Here is a 24,492-nt window from a genome sequence, read left to right as displayed (position 1 = left end):
TCCGGAATTGGAATCAGAATTGGCTCCTGAATCAGAATCAGTTTTGGAATTGAAGCAATTCCCATCACCAATTTCTTTGCTAATATTGCGCTTCATTATTTTCAGTGTACGTATTTCTTCCTAATATTCCTATGCCGCTTTATCATCGGACCAATATGCCAAAAGTATTTGGCGCAGCATGGATCCCTCGTCGTTACCCTCGATCACAGTCGTTCAATGTAGACTGGCAGGCGACTTCGCAACTATTTTTCTTGAATGAAAAACAAGTATGTAAAATGCAGTGGGAATGCCTTCGAAAGGAAGGTTCAATAGTGTAATTCCATTTTCTATTGTCTTGTTTATTGTGCGTTTCAATGTAGGAACTGCTTCAACTGGTCTCAGATAGCGACGAGGAGTCACTAGGTCCCGTGGTATGCATGAACGAGTCTCCAATCAGTGCAAATACCCCTTTTGCTGCAATGCTGAATAAACACTCAAGTGGAAATAATGCGCTACCATACACCGACCTACCACAGCCAGGAACATTATTTGATTTGACAACCAAATCTGCTGTAAAGGATGTAAGTATTCTTAAAAGGTATTTATTTATTTATTTTGTGCTGGCAATGTAAACAATGTGATGGCATACCGTATTTTAGCGTGTATAACGACCCCCTTTTAGGTAAAAAATGACCAAAATCAGATTAGGGAGTCGGTTTTACATGGGTAGTAATTTTTCTATTACCCCTTTAAGGCATCAATATACATTCGATAATTCGATAATATACAGAGATAGTCTGGTGCGTGGGTATCCACAAAGATAATTCTGAGCAAAGCAAGGCATGTTGCCAAAGAAATTCATAAGGAAAAAGAAAGAAGATTGGAAACTGAGGGAACAATTGATGATGTTACTGTATCATTAACCGCCTTAATAATTGTTGTACTAATGTGTAGTGGTACACGTATATTGTTCAAAAATTCAACTTAGTGTGCTCTTCTCTTGATCGATCTGTTTACAAAAAAGCAAACATGTATAAACATCAAATAAGGGAATGCGTGTACTGGCTCGAGCGATAGATTTTTCTTCGTTTCTTTCTAAAATACATTTGGGGTTGTTTTTATTGGTTGTAACGCTGTTGGACTGTAATATACACATTGTGGCACTAGCATAGTTCATTGGATTTACTGCAAGCTCATAGTATTGATTTGGAAGAATGAAATACTGCCAGGCACGTCGTAAAGAAAACTAAACCTCACTGGGACGTGTATCACCAAAAATTTGATTTAATATTGTAATAACCTACAGGGTTCTGCTATCGTATGTTCCTACTTTTCTATTTAAAAATCTTATATTTCACTACCATCTTTGATGATTTGATTATACACACAAACACATATCCCTTACTGTTTCTTTCGTTATTAGTAATTTAAAATTACATCTAAGATGTTGTTTAGTGTTAGCGTGCATCAGTTATTAACAATTCAAACTGATGTTTGAAACTGATTGAATGTTTTGAAATTATAGATATATAGGCATTATTGTGCGTACATATCGTCGCTTAGGGAATTGATAAACTAATATAGATAGCTCATGTCGTTCCGTATTACTTTACATCATATCAGTAGGTCTTCGCAACATGTGCAGTCTATAGTTTCTACAACGACGCATGAGATGAATGTCATGCTTAAAGTATCGCAAGCAATGCCATTGAGGTATCTCCTTCATTGATTGTGCAGCCTGTGAATTGGAGTGAAAGGATGGAGGAAAAAGATATGACTGGCTGTGCAAACAGTCCTTAAACAAACTGATCTCCATGCTGAAACAAATAGAGAATAAGTTTTTAACCATGTCCAAATTACGTACCTCTTCCGGATCAGCAAAAATCAGACTGTCCACCACCTCTGGATTGGTAACAGGCCAACCTGCTACCGTACATGCCCTGAATGCGCAGATCATAATCAGTACAGAAGCGATAAACCCGCACAGTCTCATATTGCACAAAAAGAAGGGTATATTTTTGAGATTACCACAATCCGTATATTTCACGTTTTATTTACGTGAAATTATTTTACACCACAAGCACCACAGTGTTTCTGAACATCTATTTGGGTAACGAATTCGAAATTTTAATGAGCTATATAACTTAACTTACTTATCCTTAATGAGCTATATATACGCTGCAAAATATAGCTTGAATAAACTACAGAAATATTGAATGGGTGTTGTGCACACTGCTAGACTGTTGGTTGCAAATTGATACCTTATTGTAATTCAATTTGGCTTATATAGTCCTATCTATCTCAGAGATAAATCTCAGTGCTCAACGAAACGATAAACGTGCAGAAAGAGATATACAATAAATGGAACTACTGCTGTGCCTGATCCGTTGCCAGCTGTCGATTGCATACATTCCACCAATCTGCTCAATTCTATACCATAAATGTAAATGTTGTTTTAGGGATGCATGCTTTACGCATTAAAGCATTAGATGCTATAGTGATAAAAATGGTCGTAAACAGAAATGTTTTTATATCCTAAAAATTATTTAACTTAGTTGAAGTACAAATTTTACGGTGACTGAAGCGTCACTACTGTGTCATGTCTAAAATTTAGTATTTTGTGGTTATTTTTGTTTTGTTTAGTTTTACACAAATAATGCTAACGAATCTATTGTATTGTAACGAATTGTATAATTTTTATATAGATCATTTCATCATCTTCTCACACCATGGCACCAATAAGCCTATTGTGCAAGGACTTTCTCCGTTCGTTGCTTATCGCGGAAGAGCGCCGTACTCAGCCGACGAATCAAAAGACGCTGGTTGTGGCAGGTACAACAACAGCGGTAACTGATAATGACAGCGATTCGATTGCAGATGATAAACATGAGAGGCATGAAAGCGATGAGGAAAACATGATGAATGAAGACGACAATAGTGTTCGGCGGAAAGCCAGTAAGTCCTCTCGCAATGTTGCTCATACGGTTATTAATCGGATGATGAACAGCAAGAAACAAACTGACATCGCAGGAGCGGAAGAAACAAAGCTTAGAAAATTACTGAATGAATCATTGGATATGGCCTTTTTGTAATATGTTTCTACGTCACTTAGCGGCGCTGTTTGCTTTTATATATACATATAAATGATGTTATATTTCTAAAACAATAACCAATAAAAACGTGGCGAAAATCTGCAACAAAGAGAAAAAGAGAGGAGGTGTACAACGCTAATGGTACAATAATAATTGCTTTTATTTTACAATCTGACGATAAACGTTATCACATATTTGCGCCGTTGATTTGATCACGCTAAAATGTTTCCTTTCATGCAGAGGCCTTCAATTATTGAGTTAAAATTTCCTTTTTTTAGCCTTTTTATACAAATGCAATGCGAATTAAAGTAATCTAGACTTTAAAAGCTGCTTCTTTACCATGTCTTACATTGTTTGTAATTTTGTTTTGAATGTAAAACGTTTCTATTCTTCCTTCACCTTGTCGCTATTGCTCTTATCTGTTCCGCCTGGACGACTGGAGGCTTCTGTACGCACACATAGTACGCAACAACACAAATACATTGAAATGTTGCTAGGTGACGTAAGGGCTCCAGCTTCACCGATAGGAAGAGGGAGCTTGTTGGAGTTGATGGTCTGCGATGATTGGCTTTCAGTTCGAAGGTGTATCTGTATCAGTATGGTCGAAGAAAGTGAATTACGTTTGGAATTTGAGAAATTGTGCTTTTCGCAAGATGATTTAAGCGTAATTTGGAATAATTACTGGTCGTTTGAAAGCAACAAAGAAGCACAAGCCGAAAATGTGTTCCCAGTTGCTAAAGTTACGGCCCAACTACGACAATTCACAACAAATCGGGCCGGATATCTTGGAGACCATTTCATACTCGAATTGTCAACTGACCAATGCGACACTCGTTTAGCATTGTTTTTAAAAGCTGCACCATCGTCTATACCGGCCCTTACTCGTTACCTGCAAGCAATAGGCACATCTCGCAAGGAATCAAGAGTGTATGGCGAACTGTTTCCGAAGCTCAGAATCTATTCGCGCTTCGCACCGAATTGTTACTTTTCCGATAGAGGCAAGGGTACGGTGTTGGTGCTGGAAAACTTAAAAACACAAGGATTCGAAACTATTCCCAGTGACGCTACAAGAACATTTGATGAAGAGCATATAAAGTGCGCACTTGCTGCCTTGGCAAGATTCCATTCGGCAACAATTCTGTTGGAAAAAGAGACGGGAACAAGTGTACCGCTGCAATTTCCGGGGTTGTTGGAAGAAAATGCTTGGATTAGAAGGGATAATAATCCAAGAATAGAGGAACTCAACATTGCCGTCGATATTTTGCTCGCATTTGTGCGAATCATCGAAAATGACAATCCACGGTTGATAACGATACTGCAAAAACTACCCTCGTTTGTGATGCAGATCTACGAGCTTGTTAAGCCTTCTAGCAAGTTTAAAAACGTCGCATGCCATGGTGACCTCTGGGCTAGCAATATGATGTTTCGCTATCAAAATAATGAACCCCGAACGCCACTAGAGTGCCTGTTAGTTGACTTCCAGTTTATGCGTTATGCGCCACCAGCGTACGATGTAAACATGCTAATCACGCTCAATACCACTGGGGAATTTCGGCGGCAGCATTATGTTAAGCTAACACACTTCTACTATCAATGCTTAAAGGCAGAACTGGAAACGCATTCAAAACTGTGTGCAAACCCCGAGACGTTATACCCACAGGACACGTTCTTAGCGTCTTGTGAGGTGTACAAAACATCTGGACTGATTGAAAACTTCCTAATGAATCATGTTACACTATTGCCACGTAGCTACATCGATGATATATTTTCTTCCCCCGAGCGTTTTGAACGGTTTAGCGGAGCGGAAAAGATTAAACTGTGTTTGGAAGTGTTCCAGAATAATGTGAATTATCGTGAAAGAATGACGGGAATTATAAAAGATATTGTAGAAATTTTGTGAAAATCAGCAATCAGCAATACTACTACATTTAGTTTGTAAGCTCCAACCATGTTAGTCATTCCTGTTCAGCAGTTGATGAACACTCGATAATATCATAGCTTATGTGACAATAATCTTTATTATGTATTAAGAACAGCCGTGTTGCGATGTAATTATTGTTTACATAGTATCCGAAACGCTCATAGCGGATGAATATATAGAAATAATATAAATGTATACTGTTACCAAAAGCTTTAAATGATCGTCACCTGGCCGATCAAAGCGTTTACTAAATATCCCTTTTTTTCGTAGAATTTGAGTTGATATTATTTAGTTTTCATTTCGTTCCATTCTTGTTTTTAGCAATTTAATTGCTTAAAATATTGCTCATTTCCCGCTTGCACACATTTTCTTTTAATTAATGTTTAAATTTTGTTTTTTTTTTGTGATCAACTACAGCGCCCACATAGTATGAAGTGAATCTTAATTATTATTATATAGCTATTTAAAATCAAACAAGTATTCTAACAGCTCGGTAACAATGTCATCTAACCGATCGTGAAAGAAACTATCACTATCATAATACTTCAAAATAAAATCGTCGCGATTCTCCATCGACATTCTTGTATATGTTTCAGGGTCTTCTTGGTGCAATTGAGCCAACATACCTTTGGGAAAGTTCACAAATCCGTGTAGTACGCCCGTCCAAACGAGACCAAGAAGCCGATAATGATCAAGGCTTTTTTCGAATTGTTCTCTTGAGAGAATAGATGGCCCATTCAGGCCTAGAATTGCTAGCTTTTTTTGTAATGAATTGTAATAATACTCAATGTACCGGTCAGCGTACTGTGACCGATGTTCAGCGTTAGTTAAAAGATACAAAGCGCATACAAAATCCACACACGGTGGCAAATATCGCGCCAACTGAAAATCGATCAGTAAGCAGTCAGTCGGTTTTTCGCACAAATCGTCTGTTTGATCATACTTGAACATGATATTGTTGATCCATAGGTCACGATGAACTACGACTGAACGAAATTCTTCTGTATCTTCGGCGAGTGTATAAATTCGTTCTAAACAGCTCCACAACTGATTTTCAATGATTGATTTTTTTCGTGGATCATGTGAGTAACGATTTCTCTCTGAAGCAATCTTTTGAATTCCCTGAAAGGAAGAAACAAACAAACTTTTACATATTTTGGAACACAATAATGCACTGTAAGTTGATATTACCTTTAATCCAGCCACAAACCATCCGCTTGTTGAAGTGAATGTGGTTTCAAACAAAACGTCTTCATTATAGATAGCTCCAATCGATTTTCCGCCCAGTTGGTTAATCTCAAAATGTATAGAAGAGGCATGCATTTGGGCTAAACGGTCGAACACTGCTTTCATGTGTTGTTCATTCAGCGTTGTTTGGAATGAAGTTGTTTGATATCCTGTACTTGTAAGATCTTCCATTACAAGCATGTTGCTTCGTGCAACAAAACAATCAGGAGCCCACTTGGTCACTTTATTTGGATCTCTTTCATACTTATTGAAAAGAAGACTGTATAATTCAGCTTCCTTGCGAAATATGCCCCAACTTTCCACCGCTTCCGTCAATACTGCGTCATGGTATGGAAGCGATTTCATGAAATATTTGCCCGACGTGATACCTCCATCCAGCTGTTTAAAATGATGAAACAATTAGGTTGGCAAAAAGGATCTACGTGCGTTAAAAAAAATAGGTGTCTTACCGTTTCATACGTGATGTTCAAATAATAATACTCTCCTAAATATCCCGGTTGGCCTGAAATATGTTCCATTTCAAACTTGATCACTTTAAAAAAGTCGCCACATGTCTTAGAATCACTCTTGATAATCATATTACAATCAGCAATGGAAAAGTCCATTTTTTTAGAGGAACGAACTTGATCAGAAGATTTAAGAATCTTTTTCCTTGGCAATGTCACGATCAAGACTGAAATCCATTGAGAATGTTCGCTAGCATCTCCTGCTAGCGATCTTTATTTGCTTAACTCAATTATCTCAATTACCAAGACATCAGTTCGTACTTTGCTTTGAACCAAATGATAAAATGAACATATAGTGAGTATCCACAGCGTCTGGTATTATCTGGGACTGTGTATCCTGTTATGATAACATGCGTATTTTATGGTTAACTATTTGCTTTTGCATTTAGCTCTGTTCTTCAAATAGCCCTAAGCACGAAAACTTTACTAACAAAACATGTACAAAACTGGAGCTTGTTTTTATTTCTTCTATGAACAAGTCCGGTTATGTTCCAGTATGTTAGAATGAAGAATTAAGTATTAAAGTTATACTTCAATAATAATCCCCAGATATAAAGAAAATTTCATTTATAAGTACAGGGATCGACTTTTTCATCTAAACCTGAATTAATTTATAAATTGAAAATTATGTTATTTTGAACGAAAATTTTACAAAACTAAATATTACAACTTCTACAATGATTTTTAAAATTTGATACAATTGTAAAATATTTTCATTTGATAATGGATATGTCGAATCATTACAAAACGTGCTGAACAGTAGAAAGCCGTGCATATGCAAAGCCATGTAAAAGAGGTACCGCGTATCTTAGGGACTACCTGTATTTGAGACAGGGATTTTCTCGAAATAATCTGCCAACTAACCCTGCAATACGCTTTCTAAATAATTTGTTACGTGGGAAACAAAACAGCAGAATCAGCTGATAGGGCTTTATAGCAGCTGTCAAAAGCATTTCTCAGAAAGACAAGATATCAGCAACCAAGTTGGAACTCGTGTGTTGTATTTTCATTATGTTTCCAAAAAACTAGCGAAGTCTGTGATTCCAAAAGTAAGAATTGTTAACTAACTAGAAGTGTATTGAAAATTGTTTAAGTGTCGGCACGCAAAGTTCGTGCAACAAGGCTTACATATTACACACATCGTAATCGGCGGACACCGGAGTAAACTGAAGTGCATTCTTTAGGTGCATGGTGCAGCAGGTGCAGGCACGCAGGTGCAGGCATTAATCCATGGTTGAACCACTTGCCACCACTCAACTTTGTGTGTTAGTTTACAACGAGATACGTGTGATATTTCAATCACTGGAACGGTTGAAAGTTTTCCCCGTGATTCAGCAAGTTCGTGGACTTGATTACGTCACAGAGCGAGAAAGAACGCTTTGGTTCAGGCCAATGAGGGAGTCCGCACGAGTGATTTGTTAATTCGTGTCCAACGTCTGTGAAGTACAGTTTCAAGCGTAGATTCCATACTGGCAATTACATGGAGATGCAAATCATCACTAAGGAGGACGTGCAGTTGGTTGTGGAAAGGAGTAAACGGGCATCTTCAAAAGTGAAATCTTACCGTTTTAAACGAATAAGCGAAGAACCTATCGGATATTTGGCAGATCATCTTATTCTATCCGTTGAGCTAGAGGATAATCCTGCGCAAAAGGATACAGGACAACAAGATGATGACACTTCCGCCTCTTCAACGAGCAGTACTCAAAATGTTTCGTTCTTCATCAAGATGTTACCGGAAACAAACCTTAAGCTGGCAGAGTATATAACAGAGATGAGTTGCTTCGATAAAGAAATATTCATATACAGTAAGCTAATTCCCGAACTAGCTGATAGCTGTCAGGGCATTGGAGACGTTGTAGCTAACACCTATCTAACGAAACAAGGAAAAGTGATCATTTTTGATGACTTAAAACAGCAAGGCTACGGTATGATTGATGGAGGAACAAGTTTATTGAACCAAGCTCACATAGAAATGGCTCTAAAAACGATTGCAAAATTGCACGCGATGTCGTTGATATACGAAGAACGAACCAAAACAACGTTACTTGATTTATCAGTAAATCTGTCTGGGAAAAGCACATGCATGCTAGAGGAAAACGTGTATATAAATAGTGAATCGTACGTGCGTACTACAAATCTAGAAAACTGCATCCAGGTTATGTGTGAAGTTGCCAAACGAATTGATAAATACAAAAATTCGGAGCAATTGGAATACATCCTTAAAAGTATTCCATTGACAGTGCGCCGTATTTATGATTTGGCGAAACCATCAAGCGTGTTCCGGAACGTCTTAAACCATGGAGATTTATGGTGTAATAATATTTTATTTAAATATGACACAAAACTCAATGGTGCAAATAAAGGTAAATATTGAGTAATGATGGAATTAATTAAAATTTAGCTCAATATAATTCGATTTTCTAATTCAATGCATACACTTATTTATCCTTTGCAGCACATCCTGTTGATGCAAAATTGGTGGACTTTCAGTTTTCACGCATCGCACCACCAGCATATGATGTGATGGCGCTCATTATGATATCAACGTTAAGCGAATTTAGAGATCCACTGTTAGAACAATGGAAGCATCTGTACTATGATAGCTTGTCATCCTATGTAGCGGCAAATGGGTTGGATTTGGAAGTCATTCTACCGAGATCAATTTTCCTAGAATCCTGCACACACTATCATCTAGCCGGATTAATTGAAAGCTGTATGTACTTCCACTGGCCACCGGAATCGGATTGCTACGAACGTGACGATACTGTGGAGGATGATTTTGATTGTCAAACAAATACCGCCGTGTTTGTAAGGGCCAGTATACGAGGGTTTGAAAAGTATGAGTCGTATCGCACACGTATAAGTGATATGATTACGCAAATTGTTGACAAATATGTGTTAGAACAATAAGATGTTTTGTTCCGTTATCGTTAAAAATGATTAATTTACATCAATGCTGCTGCATGAGTTCGATCAATCAATTGTTTTGTATGCTTAGAATAGAGCTCTATAGTGCGAATTGAAAATAAAATAATAATCGGTTGGCAGGTATGCATAGAAATAATGATCAAAACTGTTTTGGTTCGCTTTGATAAATACAATACTGATAATGTGTATAAAAAATTTAGCAAAACAATAATGTAAACAATGATAATTCGTAGTGCAATGAGTATAAGCGGTTAACAATAATGTACCTCATTTTATCGGACTTGCTAATTAAAGCACCCAAATGAATGAAAAATCAGTAAACAGTCCTTGGATACATTTGGATTTGCTGTAATGCTACAAAACCGACTAATTGTGTAAATTGCTCTCTTTTATGAAATAGTTCACATGAGTATTAATTAAGGAATGGAAGATACCATCTAGTGTATCAATGAGAATGATACATTATTCACAATAAGGGATTATTTAATTTGTTGCATTTAAAATTGAAATAAGGCCATTTTTTGGAAAACAAAAAAGGCGATCGAGTTTTAAACGTGACAGTGTAAACAGTGCTTCTTTGTTTTGCAGAAACTGACATCTAATGTACAGCCTGCTACCGAGTTACGCGGTTTGTGTGTTCACGAGCAATCCGCGTATCTCGAATATCAACGTATGGCGAATTAAGCGGTTTACGGCCAAAAAAAACAATTGATAATTCAGTAATTTTTATTTAATTTAGTACTTTTACACACTTTCATCATTTCTTTGATGCGGTTCGTGCGCAACATTCTGATATTTTAAGCTTTAAGTCGATTAAATTTATTAACAAAAATGCAATTAATACTGCATTGGACAATTCTTGAAGTAAGTTATATTGATTTGAAGTTTGATTTGTCAAATTTAGAAAACTGCGTATCTCCGAATCCGCGTAACTCGGGAACAGACTGTATTGTTGTAACGTAGTGTAATGTAAATAAACACGGCATCGAAACCAGGAAAGATTCTACAGAAATTACAGAATTCTCGTGAAAGTAAACAACTATCCTGCATCCAGTTACCAAGCAATGGAAATAATTTGCTTGTGCTGTTTAGCCGAAACGACCCCTACGTACAAAATTACAACAAGATGTGAATTTAGAGCGGAAGAATCCTGTGAAATTAATCAGCCCGTTAAAACGATGGAGTTGGGCGAACTTTACACACAATTTACACAGCTTCCTCCAACGTTAGAAATACCATCAAGAGCGAACCAATTAATATGTGACAATATTTGTACGCGATGTGTTGGAATGCTTAAGGAATTCTACATGTTTCGGATGACAGCACTAAAAACCCGTGAAGAACTGCAGACGAAAGCAAACATTGCCAAAATTATAAATAATTTGGAGCTTAATATCGACGGAGCAGTTGGAGCAGCTGACTATCCCAAAGAAGACTATGGACAAACCGTGCCTGAAAATCGATTTGAGCACTGTGAAAGTTCGTCTAATAATGGCGATGGAATGTTTGATTGTAGCATTTGCTCGAAAAGATTTAAGCAACGCAAGCTGTTGAAAAGGCACTCCGAGATTCATTCGCCACAAAAAAACTACCATTGCCAGTACTGTGAAATGTCGTTTGCAGCAAAGGTGTCCTGCTATAATCATGAGCTCAGAGTACACAGGATGCTGTTAAAACTGAACGAAGAAAAAAAGAATTCTAAATGGGAAAATTCGCTATCTTCTGTTAGCAAAAGAAAACTCACCAAACTTGACCCGCATAAAAAATCGAAATACCACGAAGAATCAGAACCGCTTATCGAAGAAAAAAAGTTCCAGTGTGAACTCTGTGGCAACAGATTTACTAGGAAATCTTCCTTGAAAGATCATAAGCTGATACTGCACGCTGGTGTGAAGCAACACTGTTGTCAGATATGTAATCGTACATTCGGCAAGGAAGATTCATTAAACACGCATATGGCATTGCATGTAGGGAAAAAATTTCGCTGCAAACTGTGTAGCAAATCGTTCACAAAAGGCAGCTTTTTGCGAAAACATCTCGAGGAGCATGAGATGCCTGATAGCAAACGAAAGTATGCCTGCACAGTTTGCTCCAAAAAGTTCACCACAGTGAGTCATCTGAATGACCACGTGTTAATTCATAGCGACAAAAAGCCACACAAATGTAGCGATTGTGGTAGAAGTTTTCGTCAAAAGCAGCAGCTTAAAGTACATGCTTATCAACACGTAGGCAAACCTTTTCGATGCGCGTATTGTAATTTGGCTTACACATCGCGATCTCGGCTTCAAACTCACGTGAATAAACACCATTCAAATGAAGAAGTACAATCTGGTAATAAAATAGCTACTGCAGTAGACACTGGCAATTTGTTGCAACCCGATTTCGGAGATAAAGCAGTAAACGAGGAAATATTGAATGAAATATGCTATCAAATCAATTCCAATCCCATAATTTTGGAAAACATTGAAGTTGGTGGTGTTAACCTCATCTGCAACGAAAATATTGTTTTTTTGAACGAATAAATTATGCTTAGCAAATTTAAGATGATATGGGGTTTGTTGCAAACCAATACAGCCATTTGTCTGTGTTTGCTGGTCCAAAATACGGAGGATAAAACATACAATAAAAACAAAGCAAAAGACAATAATATGAGCGTTTTTTTTATCTCGTTTTAAAAATAGTTTGACCAACCCACAGGGAAGGTTTTCTGTACGAGTTTTTACGAAGAGAGTAGGTATGATTAGTTGCTGTTGATATGCTTAAGATGCCTGGATCTACTGCATAGATCTAGTTATTACGTATGTAAAATTCATGCGATTTGTGTGGGGTACTGTATTTGTTTTGCTTATCTCTTATATCTCTGTTGTGTTTCAAACACCGTACGTGCCCTATAAAAGAATAGCTGTAAGGCTATGCAGAACATCATTTTAAGTGATTTGTGTTAAGAGCAACCGGTACGATGGACCCACAAACGATAGGGTTAGTTGAGAATGATATAGCTGAATCGGTGAAGTGTTACATTCAGGACAAACGAAATCGAGTAAATGGAAAATTTAGACTTGTTTCTTACCAAGTGAGACGGCTGAGTGAAGAACCGGTCGGTTATTTGGGCGATCACTATCTGTTGGATGTAAATTTGCGTGAAAAAATGGTCCATTATTCACCGGAAGAGGAAGAAAAATACGCAGAAGAAGAGTATATTAGCTTCTTCGTGAAAGTTATCCCCGATAACGTGCCAAAGCTAGCCGATTACATCAAGGAAATGGGTTGCTTTCGGAAGGAAATATTGCTATACAAGCACGTTATTCCGCGGCTCCAGGACGTTATGATTGGCACACGGCCATTTGTTTCTACTGCATACTTCACAAAGGGTGATAGAATGATTGTGTTTGAAAATTTGACTTCGGAAGGCTACAGCATAGTGGAGCATACAAAACATCTGCTTGACTTCGAACATCTGAAAGTGGCGCTGCAGGCCGTTGCTAAGCTACATGCATCGTCTCTCATTCTGGAAGAACGTTCAAAAACGCCAATTCCAAAGCTTTTCGTTGGCTATCTGAATGAGAACGCATATGTAGATGATGATGACCATGTACGCAAGATAAACCTGGAGAACGCGATACAAGTGCTGTGTGAGATGATCAAGCGAATTGAGAAATACGCCAGCTCAGAGAAATTAGATGAAATATTGCTTAAAGTGCCCGATGTAATACGCAAAATATATGACTTTTCCAAGCCGTCGACAGTCTTCCGCAACGTGTTAAATCATGGTGATCTGTGGTGTAACAACGTAATGTTTCGATACGAAATGATACCAACGAGCGTGGACAGTAGTTGCATCAATACTGAAGGTAGGAAGGAAGGGTGAGATAATTTACAGCGCGCGCTACTGTGTAAACCTCTTACAGACCATGCTAAATTACACACACACACACACACACACACACACACACACACACACACACACACACACACACACACACACACACACACACACACACACACACACACACACACACACACACACACACACACACACACACACACACACACACACACACACACACACACACACACACACACACATTTTGTTTGCTTTTTCATTATATCGCATGATAAGGGCACCTACCTGAAGGACGCAAAGTGACATCGGACCGTGAGGATCAAGCCGAAACCGGAAAAGACGCAGACGTTTCAAACAGCGCTCTGTTCGTCACCAACGGTGAGCGCCGTGGTCGGAAGCGTTCGTCTATTAAAAAACCAAACCCTTGCGAAGTGTTGAATTTAGGCAACTGGTCCGCACCGGGAGCTTCTCGTCCTTCGAGTTGCATACTGATCGACTTCCAAATTGCGCGCTACGCACCGCCAGCGTACGATATTTTCTCGTTTCTCACATCGACGACGACGCGGGAATTTCGGCAACAGTATCTTGAAGAGCTGCTAGATATCTACTATGAAGCATTGCAATGTGAACTAGATTGGTTTCACCGGGATGTGCGGGAAGTGTTTTTGGACGGCTTTCAATCTTATCGGCACTCCTGCGATCAGTATCAACTCGCTGGACTCATCGACAGCATCCTTTATCGGCACGTTACGATGCTACCGATGGAGCTGGTGGCTCGATGTCGCGAAGAGCACCGATTACCGGGCACAGGAGGCAGCCAGTCCGAGAATGTGAAAAGGGACATCTGTCTAGAAGCCTGGTCACAGTACGACGATTACCGAACATTCATGACGGACCTGCTGTCGGATTTAGTTGATCAATACATTCTGCAAGTCTGATAGCGCGTGCAGCGTGCTACCGTGCTAAAATAATACTCAATTTAAACGCTATTATTATTCGTGGTTTCTGCCGACTATTTTAATGTTAGTATTTATATATTTTAGCAAACCACGAATCCAGGAGGCTTATTCCAGTAGAGGCGAAACTTGTTGACTTCCAGTTGGCCCGATTTGCTCCTCCTGCCTTGGATGTTTGGACGCTTATTATGCTTTGCAGTACGCGCGCGTTTCGACAGCAACATTTAACAGCTTTGTTGGATTCTTATTATCAAGCTTTAGGTGATCTTTTACTATCGAATAGCAGTATGAATATTGAACAGATAATATCACGCAACGAATATAGTGCTTCGTGTGACTGTTTTGCATTGGCTGGACTTATCGAGTCTTTGCTCTTCAGCCATCTTACACTGCTACCGAAGCAAGCTGCCAAAGATATGTTGAATTGTTCGGAAAATTTTGATAATTTCTTACGTGGCGATGGAAAACTCCACATCTGCTTACGGTACTTCGAGCAAGACACTAACTATCGGAATAGAATGACCGAAATGTTGGAAGAATTGGTTGAATCTTTGAAGTAGTGTTTAAAATAACTAAGTGCGTGTATTTGAACCACTCGATACAATCGTGATGCTATCGCTACATGCAACAATCAATAAATCACGATATCATCTTACTTGACTGCAATCTATACAATAGTTGCGTGTGGCTCAGGTGAGACAGATACTGATCAGGATAATTAGACTATGTGTTTGTGTCATTTTCGGTAGTAGCTTTATGAATAGTGGAAAAATGCGTTAGTTCCAATGTTGTTCATGTTCGAGTTAGTTCTGCACGTAGCACCAACCATGCGATTCACTGAAATTGTAAAAGAATATTTAATTAATTCCACTTTCCATGGTGTGAAATTTATTGCAGATGATTCATATCACCTAACAGAACGGTACTACTACTTGCTGCATGTCCCAAATGTGATCGTACACTATAATGATGCTTAACGTATGCTTTACTTTTCCGTTAAAGCATATTTTGGATAGTATGTGTTATCATTTCCTGGGTTGGTTCTGCGTTTCTCATCGATGCCTCACTCGAAGCTTTTCAAACCAGTGCCATATCATTCGTGGTAGAAACGAGCTACCGCGATTGGAACACTCGTTTTCCCTCGATCGTCGTGTGTGAGATGCGAAACATGGAAAGAATCCAAGCCATCGCTGACAGGTAAGCGTATGGGGGAGATTTATCATCATAATTAGTTGCCGATTTTTTGCTCCAACTTTCTCGGTAGGCTTTGGGGTGAAGATCATGATTTTGCGATGGAAGAAGTTTTAAACGAGATTGGATACTTTCGTGGCGAATCGTATCACACAGTGAATGAGTGCGCGGGGGAAGATATGGCCGAAAACTGTTTTTTCGACAACTTTACGGCATACGCTGAACTAGTTCGCAGTACATGCATGGAGACGCTCGAGGATTGTTACTGGAATGATAAACCGTTCGACTGCTGTCGATACTTTCAACCGATGGAAACCGAACTGGGACTGTGCTATGCGGTCAATTCATTACAAACAAGTGCAAAAGTTCCGATCAAACTGAACATGATTTCGAACAAGCATACCGGTCCGGGCAAGCTGACGATCACAGTACTTACCGAAGCTTACGTCTATACGATTGGTGAGGAAGAAGTGCCCAATTTGATTACTCCCAAATCGGACGTGCTGCTCGTCGATCATTACATCGCTTACAAGCGGCACATCTCTATCAAGGATATTGAGAATGACCCGGAAGCGAAGCAAGTGAGCGTGTCCCAGCGCAAGTGTCGCTTTCCGGACGAAAACAATCTCAACGTTCACCGGTTTTACAGCTACAGTGCGTGCTCTGTTCAATGCCGAAAGGACAAGCAAATCAAAATATGCAACTGTACAAGCCATCTAATGCCCAATACAGGTAACATTGTAACACTTTTCATTGCTTAGTATTGGAGAATAATGCTCGCTCTCTCTCTCTCTCTCTCTCTCACACACACACAGAACCTCACTTGAAGTGCAATATGTCTGGACTGATTTGTCTCAATGAGCATTACGAAGATCTTACGATCGTTATCCCTAAATGGTCGGTTGGACGAAGAGGAGTCGTGTGTGATTGTTTGCCCTCATGTACAGAGGTGGACATAGGAATTGTGCATGATTCACGCGAAAGCATATTTGATTCCGATCGTCGCTACTCGACCATTGAAATTCAGCTTTCCGCACTACCAACGGAACGCTACAAAAGAAATGTTGTACGCGGAAGGCTCGATTTAGTGGGTAAGTGTAATGCAGTTGATAACATTTACAGGGTTTGTTTGACGTTGCTATCTTTCCATCTATCTCTGTTTCGTAATCTCTAGTATCTGTTGGTGGAACTACAGGATTGTTTGTCGGGGCCAGTCTTCTATCGTTTGTGGAGATTTTCTACTACTTTACTGTACGACCTTATGGAACGAGATATATACTTAAACTTAAACGAAATGTAGGACCTTATAAACATTGAAACAGGCCAAACACATAAAATATCTTTACGCGTCACTTTTCGCATTTTCAAGTATTTGAAAAATCCTAAATAATAAGAACTCTAGCAAACGCATTAAATGAGTTTCGATAAGCATCACCGGTGCGAGTCACTATCTATCGGGGACAATTTTTCGCTATACCAGGTGCATCCAGGTGTCCCCACAGCCTAGGTCATCAAGCAGGGTGTCGCCCGTTATCGCCCCTTCATTCTTTAGTACGTGCCGATGAGTCCATGACAATTCCACAATCAAGATTCAAGTGAGGGCTTACTGGTATTAATTGGACGGATTGTTGGTAATGTTGGACCGGTACTCTTGCACTGAACCGAACATCGATAATGTCTGATAAGCAACCACACATGTCACCATAGCGCTTCCTATGTCACCCTCAAGTGCACGCGTACCAATTTCATTGTTATCCTGAATCGACCTCCGTGATGGCAGAAAAAAACATGCGTTGTATCACACACCTGGTCGACCCGGTGCTACATTCCGTACTACACGAAAGAAAATTTATAGCTCCTAGGCGGTGATTAATTGATTGGAGTTTTTTTTTCTGTTCCGTGATAGAGCGTGGCTTTTATCGACGCATTTTGTCGGTCGCAAATCGGGGGGAAAAAACAAATAATAATGATAATTACATTTAAACCGAACAAGTGCACTCCCGTACATCTGGAATACGTCATACAGCCTTAAAGCATATCTCCCTGAGAAGATGAGTACGGTGCTGGAGTACTTGTTTCATTTCTGCACAATATAAATATCACACGATACTTCAATTTCGATTCAATCAGAAAAATATGGTCCTGCAGAAATTGTCATATTCTTTGTGAATTAATTCAAAACAAATTATTCAAAACATTAAATGTTATTTTAATATTATGGTATTTTTATATTATAAACAATTTTACTGCGATCCAAAATGAAATCATCGCTTTTTATTTGAGTTTTATCGGAAAATGTAATGTCAATTTCTATTACTCGAAAATTTTTCATCCAAAGTGTTCGTCTCACAAATTGGACCTTATTTTGTTCCAATTGTAAAGCAGTATAATATGTAAACTTAAAGGATGAAATGAGCTACAAATCATTGAGAAAGTTGTTTCTTAAATGGTTATATTTCATTAATTAAAAACTGTTTTTACTTAATAAATTTACACTTTTTGACGCTCACTCTCCTTACTTTTCCTAGGGGTTCGCTTAGTTTCTTTTCCTGTCTTTTAATATTCCACTTTATAGTATATGTATGATAAAAATAGCACACGGGAAAGACGTATGATAAAACATTACATAAGAGATAGCTGCAATGATCTGATTAACATCTGGTGGATTAACTTCCCCCTCACAGAAGTATTCTCTAGCCAGGAATCACTATCATGGTACTAAGTAGTAGGATTATCAACATATTGTACGCAAAATATAAATGTATTAATTTATTTTTCCTGAATACGCTTCCCATAGCATATATATGGTTGTTTTCTACTATTATCGGTGTTTTTGTTTAAACTATTTTCGTAATAAATACAAGAAATGGACAATACATATTCCTACTGATCACATCACAGATGTATGCAGATGATAAAAACATGTGTTACTGCATTGCTAATTTCATCCTGCTTCAGCTGCTTCAATATTAATTGGATCCAATCACATTCCTTGCATCGTACAGATTCCTTTGTACATAAATTGTTCCGTTAAATCAAACATCTATCAAACGCAATATTCGAAACTCTGCTACTCTTCCCCGTCCGCCTTCTTGAAGTAGGCATGTTGGCCAATTCGACTTCATGTTGAGATCTATTAATCCTTCCATATATGTTTCTCTATTGCACAATTAAGGAGCAATTCAGACTGCGATCTGTAAGAGGTAAAAATGCATACGTAAATGTTAGTAAACTGAAACACCGAACGCTTGAACGTTAGAAAGATTGTGTTTTAAAAAAAGGTTCTTTACCGTGTTCTGGTACACACTCCGGCAGCTTCATTCCCATTCAAAGTTTGTTTTATGTTTTTCTTCAAATCAATGACTCTTGCATCTTGCCCGCTTGTTGTACGTCTGCATCGGCCAGTGTATTTTGAAGCTCGCATATGTAATCGATAGCGTTCCGGATCACTTCAAGCTTCGACATTTTGCGATCCTTCGCCATAAAAGGTACCAAATCCTTCAGTTTTGTTAGATACACTTGTATTTCTGGATCATTTTCGCACTCCCGATAGCGTTGACGTACACGACCACTTGAAATCGCGGGGACGGAGGCACCCGTAGCACAATTTGCCGAAATAGATTTCATTTTTCACGATTTCGATACGTTTGCTACAGAATTCTGCACAATGAGTGATGTTATTCGATGATTCGCTCACTCGTAGTGTTTCACAACCAAATACACAGTCTCTGGCACTAAACAGCAATTAAACCTTTCGATATTTGACGCCACTTGTTCAGCACTCACAGCGAAGCTTCAGTCAAGCTTTCTTTCGTAGCTCTGCTCTTACATGCGCGCACATACTCGGTATTTATATTCTTCTTCGCGAATACACACTGTTTGTTGACGCAGAAGCACCAGCTATTGAACCGTAGAAGAAATGGTTGATTTCTTATGTTATATTATTTTTGCATTGCATTACTTTCACTTTTTGTATGGTAGATTCATGGTTTCCGTAGAGCAGTAAACAATAAACTTAAGGAAATCGATCAAAACATGCACCAAATTCTCAATAATTTGACGTACAGTACGTGTCCGAGATACGCTTCTAATGCACTCCCGAGAAATTAGTAAACATAAGAAGAAACAAAAGTAGGCATATTGGCCAATTCAACTTTCGACCAATTTTATCTATGTCCCAAAATTATATTTAAATTTCAATAGCATATCAAGAGTGTAATTATTACACAAAACACAACCAAATTAGGTTTTAATATGCAGTAAAAACAATAAGGCTGGTTCATAGTGTGCCAATCAATTTGTGAAAATTCTGATGTGGTTTTTATGTTCAAGATAGCGCTGTCAAATTACACCGATCTCACGTGTCAAACTATGTTGACGCTGTTGACGGCAAATGCACGTGCATCATTTGTTCATTTCCATTTCCTTTGAGACGGCGAACAGTCAAGGTACGTGATCTATCTCAAACCTTTTACGAATTTGTTTCATTCGCACAATAATTGTAAGGGCGAAAGTCATAAGAATCCAACATTTGTTTTAATGTGAAATTTATAGATTCACACCTGCGTAAGCGCAAACAAAGTTATTAACCTCGTTCGCTTTACGTCATATTTCAGGATGCATCGAAATGAATGCAATACCAGCAGGGTTCAGTTGAAGGGAGATAAAACATGTGGCTGTAAACGGTTGCCTGAAAGATGAATAATTCTACTTATTGTAATAGTCGGCAAAATGGTAAGTAAACAAGATTTGAACATAGAGTATCTGATAAACCATTAACATGATGTTAGTAATCCGTGTTTCACCTGAATATATTTGATTAAAATCCAAACGATTTATCTGACTACTTTCAAGAATAAAATAGTACGCTATACGTTTGATGAGAACAGTTAATTTATTCAATGAACTGCTTTTTGTTACAGGATGCAGCAGTATCCTGTTGTTCCGAATGCGAGCCAGATGAAACATACGCCATGGTGTAGAAGGAATCAAACTGAAACATACGCCATGATGTGAAAGAATCAAGTAAAATGGCGATATCCTCAAATCGGTCCATTCTGCTCAATGAACGGACAATTAAAAAAAAAAGGTAAGTAAACATCATCTAATTCAACAGTAGCTGAATATCCCATTTGCATGATGTTAGTAATCCGTGTTTCACCTGAATGTATTTGATTAAAATCCAAACGATTTATCTGACCTTTTTATAGAAGTAAAGAGGACACTAAAATGATTTACAAAAGTAATCTTAATCATTGGATTGCTTTTTGTTACAGGATGCAACAGCAAATCATCACTGTTCCGGATGAGATCCTTATGAACCATACACCATGATGGTGCAAAGGAATTCCGATGATTCATGCGGCAAATGGTGCTATCCTCAAATCGCTATCTACTCAATGAACGGACCAACGAAGAAAATGGTAAGTAAACACCATTCAGTACAACAGTAGCTGGCTATCCCATTTACATGATGTTAGTAATCCGTGTTTCACCTGAATATATTTGATTAAAATCCAAACGATTTATCTGACTACTTTCTACGAATAAGTTGGCACACTAAACCTTTGCTAAGAAAAGTTAACCAAATTATTGAATTACCTTTCGTTACAGCAAACCATTACCGTTTACCATCAATCCAGATGAAACGTACACCGTAAAAGGGGTCCGGATGATGCATATGCCGTAGTAGAATCCTCATGATACATGCGCCATGGTGCAAAGGAATCACGATGATTCATGCGTCAAACGGTGCTTTCCTCAAATCGATTCGCTCGAATCAATTCACGGGCTTACGAAGAAAATAGTAAGTAAACGCCCTTCCTCAAGAATCCAAACCCATTTTTCCTGGAATAGGTTGACAATGTAATAGTGTCACTGGGTCTCTATCCTTTCCAACAAAGCTAAATGGATGGTTCAATGGAGTGAGTGGATGAAGCTATGGATTTGCATGCCATTTATTGATAGGGAAGAAGGAGCTATATGTATCACATTCTGGGAATGGTTGAGGAAAAGGATTATCTTCATGAAGAATAAAACAAAAATGTCGTCATTACATGTTTTGTATGAGTATTGAATTTACACCGTTTCATTGAGTGGTGCTATCACAATTGAACTTGAATTCAAACACTATGTTCATACCATATGTAACATACCATACCTAATCATACACTAGTTTTCATCATGTGCACACATGCGTTTTATCATGACCATTAATTATAAAATACACTGCCATAAACTGCCTTTGTGATAAAAATAACTACACATTGCATGTGGAAGTGTTGTTTGATAATGAATCAAGCTACATATTTAATTTTGTATCTAAAACTGGCTTCTGGCCGTGATATTTTATTTTAACATCTTTGAAGTATGATACTTAAACGGAACTGAGCATAAATTTCAGTTGTTCGTAGAATTTTAGAGTATGCAATAGAAATATCTAGTACACACATGCATTGTGTTTGACACTCCTGGCGTTTTAAGCATATTACAAATCAACAGAGTTTTTTTTTGTTATTCAACACATACATTCAAGATAATAGTAGTAGCATTCAGAAAAGCAGAACGAGAACACATGTATTAGTTGTTTTAAAATGTATCTGAAATACATTTCCATAAACTATACATATTGCTTTAATGTCGGTGCGCAGTGACGCAGAAAGGCAGTGTGTAGTGTATCAATACACTATTGGAGTATTAGTAACCGCCACTTCAAGGTTACACGATTCTCGATCGCTTAAATGGTAAAGAGCTAATGCGATACGTGTAAATGATCTTCTAGACACAGATTGGATCGAACATCCGTTTAGTTTAGCTTCCTTCCGTATGCCATTCGATCATAATATTTGTGCGATCGATAATCAAAAATAACTCATTTGAAAAAGAATAAGAAAGATATGCCGAATTAGCTCGCTGATCTTGATCAATACAGCGATTCTTCTTTCAGCCCATCAGATATATCGTTCTGTTCGGTGAGACGTTACGTTTATGTAACTACGTTCTCTGTAGGTCAAGTTACAGTAGCCGTATATAATTTAATATTTTAATAATGTTAATATAGTTGATCACATATTAAACCATAATAGAGAGAGAGAGAGAGTGGTGCAACAAATGCAAACCAGACCAATTTTCGTACTATGTGAGTGTTGCTGTGTTGCTGTTATTAGAGTACTGTCCTTTATTAATTATTTCTTTCAATATTACCGTTGCTGTTGCTGTTTTTGTATGATTTGTTATAGAAATTTGCTTATGGACATTATTGGTCTAATGCTGTACCATCATCATCATCATCGTTCAATGAGCTTAGCCGTGTGAGAAGACGTGAAGTGTTTGAATCTGCTCGCAGAGCAGTATATCAAAAGTGCGTCTACAGTATGTGAATGTGCATGTTGCTCACCCATTTCTATTCCTTTTTGTTGTTGTTGTTGTTGTTGTTCTTGTTCACTTTTACACAATTTTAAACATCGACACGGTTGTGACCGATAGAGGTATAACGGGTGTGTTTGGATGGATAGGAATACAATAAATTGTGATATTAGTATTTTTAGCGTGACCAGCTCTGATGCTTCCTGTGCACACATGTTAAAAAAAACACACATTTGCTGCAAGCAAAACGCGCTGGTATTTTTAGAAATTTTATCTTTTCCATTCCGACTGTTGTCAGTATTGATTTTCCCTCTGCCTGGAACGCACCGAACAGGCGCGTTTGCGTAGCGCACGTAAGTATTCATAATTTCAACGGGTCAGTGCGAACGGAATTATGTTTGAATCAAACATTATTATCTTCATCTAACCCCTCTCCTGCGCACACATTGTTTTCAGTTGTGAACAAAGCAAAACACCCGGGGACCTAACACCAAGTACTTTGTGTACAATGAGCGAAACTAGAAATTTGATGACTACCTTTTTCATCCTAATTTTTCTACTTCTGCTACTGTATCTCGTATACGAAGGCTTCTATCAGCCAGAGATGTAATTTAAACGGTCATTTATTATTGTTCTATACTTATTTTACGTATGGCTGCCCAACAAACTGCCGATGATTTGTCAAAAGTCAAAACAGTCATACAATTTATTTGAATTCTGAATCTAAACTGACGCAAAAACGTTTGGTTTGTTGGTGATTTTTGGGATATGGCTTTCATACCAGCGAATCAAAAGTAATATATCACGCGTGCACGCACACGCACTTTCATAGAACTTTCTGTGGCACTACCTAGCACTACCAACCAACCAACCCTAAGATCACAAACTTCGCCAAAAATGATGGAACGCATGACGATGGTGGTAAGTGGTGTGGTAAGCTTGGTTAAGAGTTAGTGGTTGAATATTAACTGCATTCTTGTGCGTGTTTCTGTGTTCTTCCCTTTTCCGGATTTTGCAGGATTCTCTGTTAAAACTTGACTTAAATGTCAAGCTTGGAAACCACATAGGGTCCAACTGTTTCCAACTCATCATCAACCATTATCCGCACGAATCGTTTGGCAGCAGAATGAAGAAGGACGATAAAATTACCAAGGATAAAATGATGGACCGAAAAGTTAGACACCCTACTGCATCGTTTTCAACCAAATCCATCATTATGAATCTTGTAATAGCATTTTTTCTTTATTTGCTGAGACGCACCATAGGTCTGTATTATTATACTTTTGCCGAGCTACCCGTTCCACCGCCCATACACTGAACGTTATGATTAACTTTACCTTTTTTTTAGAAGCTGGTGGGAAAAGCGCCATAACAAAGTATAGTAAATTTATCAAATAAATTGCTTCTGTGCCGTTTGAATGGAATACCAATAAAATTGTTATGCCAGTCGTTAGTCGTA

At 38.2% G+C, this 24,492-nt stretch overlaps 9 protein-coding genes and 1 long non-coding RNA gene across 18 annotated transcripts in view; 6 read left to right on the top strand and 4 right to left on the bottom strand.

Moving 5' to 3' along the window:
• The window catches only part of LOC121597175, a 6,756-nt gene extending 3,252 nt beyond the window's left edge, over positions 1–3,504 (top strand). Inside the window, exons 3-5 of the mRNA XM_041922753.1 lie at positions 106–266; positions 360–560; positions 2,685–3,504. Coding sequence (XP_041778687.1) covers positions 106–266; positions 360–560; positions 2,685–3,071 — 749 coding nt within the window. The 3' untranslated portion in view covers positions 3,072–3,504. The remainder of the gene's footprint in view (positions 1–105; positions 267–359; positions 561–2,684) is intronic.
• Positions 1–13,897, bottom strand: part of LOC121597191 — a 22,633-nt gene extending 8,736 nt beyond the window's left edge. The window contains exons 1-4 of one of the 5 annotated variants that reach the window (XR_006005390.1): positions 13,807–13,897; positions 12,748–13,522; positions 8,311–8,499; positions 7,797–8,215 (exon numbers count right to left, since the gene is read on the bottom strand). The gene's annotated coding sequence lies outside the window, so the exon portion shown is untranslated. Of the gene's footprint in view, positions 1–7,796; positions 8,246–8,310; positions 8,500–12,747; positions 13,523–13,806 lie in introns of those variants that run through there. The other 4 variants (XR_006005391.1, XR_006005388.1, XR_006005389.1 and 1 more) reach the window with 4 other exon arrangements.
• LOC121597194 lies at positions 1,310–2,221 on the bottom strand. Its single transcript, XM_041922784.1, has 2 exons — positions 1,844–2,221; positions 1,310–1,717 (listed from the first exon to the last, which is right to left on the bottom strand). The coding sequence occupies exons 1-2, from the start codon at positions 1,970–1,972 to the stop codon at positions 1,589–1,591; spliced, it is 258 nt and encodes an 85-aa protein (XP_041778718.1). The 5' UTR covers positions 1,973–2,221; the 3' UTR covers positions 1,310–1,588.
• Positions 3,592–5,104, top strand: LOC121597180. Its single transcript, XM_041922759.1, has one exon. The coding sequence runs from the start codon at positions 3,622–3,624 to the stop codon at positions 4,969–4,971; it is 1,350 nt and encodes a 449-aa protein (XP_041778693.1). The 5' UTR covers positions 3,592–3,621; the 3' UTR covers positions 4,972–5,104.
• On the bottom strand, positions 5,062–7,019 carry LOC121597184. Its single transcript, XM_041922766.1, has 3 exons — positions 6,690–7,019; positions 6,184–6,618; positions 5,062–6,114 (listed from the first exon to the last, which is right to left on the bottom strand). Exons 1-3 carry the CDS (start codon positions 6,843–6,845, stop codon positions 5,452–5,454), a joined length of 1,254 nt encoding a protein of 417 aa, XP_041778700.1. The 5' UTR covers positions 6,846–7,019; the 3' UTR covers positions 5,062–5,451.
• LOC121597183 lies at positions 8,227–9,971 on the top strand. Its single transcript, XM_041922765.1, has 2 exons — positions 8,227–9,112; positions 9,205–9,971. Exons 1-2 carry the CDS (start codon positions 8,227–8,229, stop codon positions 9,657–9,659), a joined length of 1,341 nt encoding a protein of 446 aa, XP_041778699.1. The 3' UTR covers positions 9,660–9,971.
• On the top strand, positions 10,580–12,320 carry LOC121597179 (zinc finger protein 660-like). The gene has a single exon (XM_041922758.1). The coding sequence runs from the start codon at positions 10,742–10,744 to the stop codon at positions 12,197–12,199; it is 1,458 nt and encodes a 485-aa protein (XP_041778692.1). The 5' UTR covers positions 10,580–10,741; the 3' UTR covers positions 12,200–12,320.
• Positions 12,554–15,347, top strand: LOC121597178. Of its 2 annotated transcripts, XM_041922757.1 has the most exons (3): positions 12,554–13,528; positions 13,798–13,899; positions 14,565–15,347. In XM_041922757.1, exons 1-3 carry the CDS (start codon positions 12,637–12,639, stop codon positions 15,035–15,037), a joined length of 1,467 nt encoding a protein of 488 aa, XP_041778691.1. In that variant the 5' UTR covers positions 12,554–12,636; the 3' UTR covers positions 15,038–15,347. The 2 variants fall into 2 exon arrangements, with proteins under 2 accessions (XP_041778691.1, XP_041778690.1); XM_041922756.1 differs by lacking the exon at positions 14,565–15,347 and having other exon boundaries at positions 13,798–14,499.
• LOC121597181 (sodium channel protein Nach) lies at positions 15,100–24,492 on the top strand. 4 transcript variants are annotated; one of them, XM_041922761.1, is made up of 5 exons: positions 15,100–15,170; positions 15,480–15,674; positions 15,742–16,400; positions 16,484–16,759; positions 16,843–18,004. In XM_041922761.1, the coding sequence occupies exons 1-5, from the start codon at positions 15,100–15,102 to the stop codon at positions 16,983–16,985; spliced, it is 1,344 nt and encodes a 447-aa protein (XP_041778695.1). In that variant the 3' UTR covers positions 16,986–18,004. The 4 variants fall into 4 exon arrangements, 2 of the variants coding, with proteins under 2 accessions (XP_041778695.1, XP_041778694.1); XM_041922760.1 differs by lacking the exon at positions 15,100–15,170 and adding an exon at positions 15,263–15,399; XR_006005386.1 differs by lacking the exons at positions 15,100–15,170; positions 15,480–15,674; positions 15,742–16,400; positions 16,484–16,759; positions 16,843–18,004 and adding exons at positions 23,036–23,155; positions 23,207–23,386; positions 23,490–23,954; positions 24,052–24,492.
• Positions 18,104–19,939, bottom strand: LOC121597196. The gene is made up of 2 exons (XR_006005392.1): positions 18,959–19,939; positions 18,104–18,862 (listed from the first exon to the last, which is right to left on the bottom strand). It is a non-coding gene; the product is annotated as an uncharacterized LOC121597196 (long non-coding RNA).

This window comes from Anopheles merus, chromosome 3R, assembly GCF_017562075.2.
Source record: "Anopheles merus strain MAF chromosome 3R, AmerM5.1, whole genome shotgun sequence".
Taxonomy (NCBI): domain Eukaryota; kingdom Metazoa; phylum Arthropoda; class Insecta; order Diptera; family Culicidae; genus Anopheles; species Anopheles merus.
This window is presented reverse-complemented; position numbering and strand designations above follow the sequence as displayed.

Coding starts and splice junctions, on each gene's coding strand:
- LOC121597181 (XM_041922760.1), top strand. CDS start 15,263: ATGTTGTTCATGTTCGAGTTAGTTCTGCACGTAGCACCAACCATGCGA. Junction 16,401..16,483: donor CCATCTAATGCCCAATACAG/GTAACATTGTAA, acceptor ACACACACACAG/AACCTCACTTGAAGTGCAAT. Junction 16,760..16,842: donor CGGAAGGCTCGATTTAGTGG/GTAAGTGTAATG, acceptor CGTAATCTCTAG/TATCTGTTGGTGGAACTACA.
- LOC121597184 (XM_041922766.1), bottom strand. CDS start 6,845: ATGGACTTTTCCATTGCTGATTGTAATATGATTATCAAGAGTGATTCT. Junction 6,619..6,689: donor TGAACATCACGTATGAAACG/GTAAGACACCTA, acceptor CATTTTAAACAG/CTGGATGGAGGTATCACGTC. Junction 6,115..6,183: donor GGTTTGTGGCTGGATTAAAG/GTAATATCAACT, acceptor TCTTCCTTTCAG/GGAATTCAAAAGATTGCTTC.
- LOC121597194 (XM_041922784.1), bottom strand. CDS start 1,972: ATGAGACTGTGCGGGTTTATCGCTTCTGTACTGATTATGATCTGCGCA. Junction 1,718..1,843: donor TTTTTGCTGATCCGGAAGAG/GTACGTAATTTG, acceptor TCCAATTCACAG/GCTGCACAATCAATGAAGGA.
- LOC121597183 (XM_041922765.1), top strand. CDS start 8,227: ATGGAGATGCAAATCATCACTAAGGAGGACGTGCAGTTGGTTGTGGAA. Junction 9,113..9,204: donor ACTCAATGGTGCAAATAAAG/GTAAATATTGAG, acceptor TATCCTTTGCAG/CACATCCTGTTGATGCAAAA.
- LOC121597180 (XM_041922759.1), top strand. CDS start 3,622: ATGGTCTGCGATGATTGGCTTTCAGTTCGAAGGTGTATCTGTATCAGT.
- LOC121597178 (XM_041922756.1), top strand. CDS start 12,637: ATGGACCCACAAACGATAGGGTTAGTTGAGAATGATATAGCTGAATCG. Junction 13,529..13,797: donor TAGTTGCATCAATACTGAAG/GTAGGAAGGAAG, acceptor TCGCATGATAAG/GGCACCTACCTGAAGGACGC.
- LOC121597179 (XM_041922758.1), top strand. CDS start 10,742: ATGGAAATAATTTGCTTGTGCTGTTTAGCCGAAACGACCCCTACGTAC.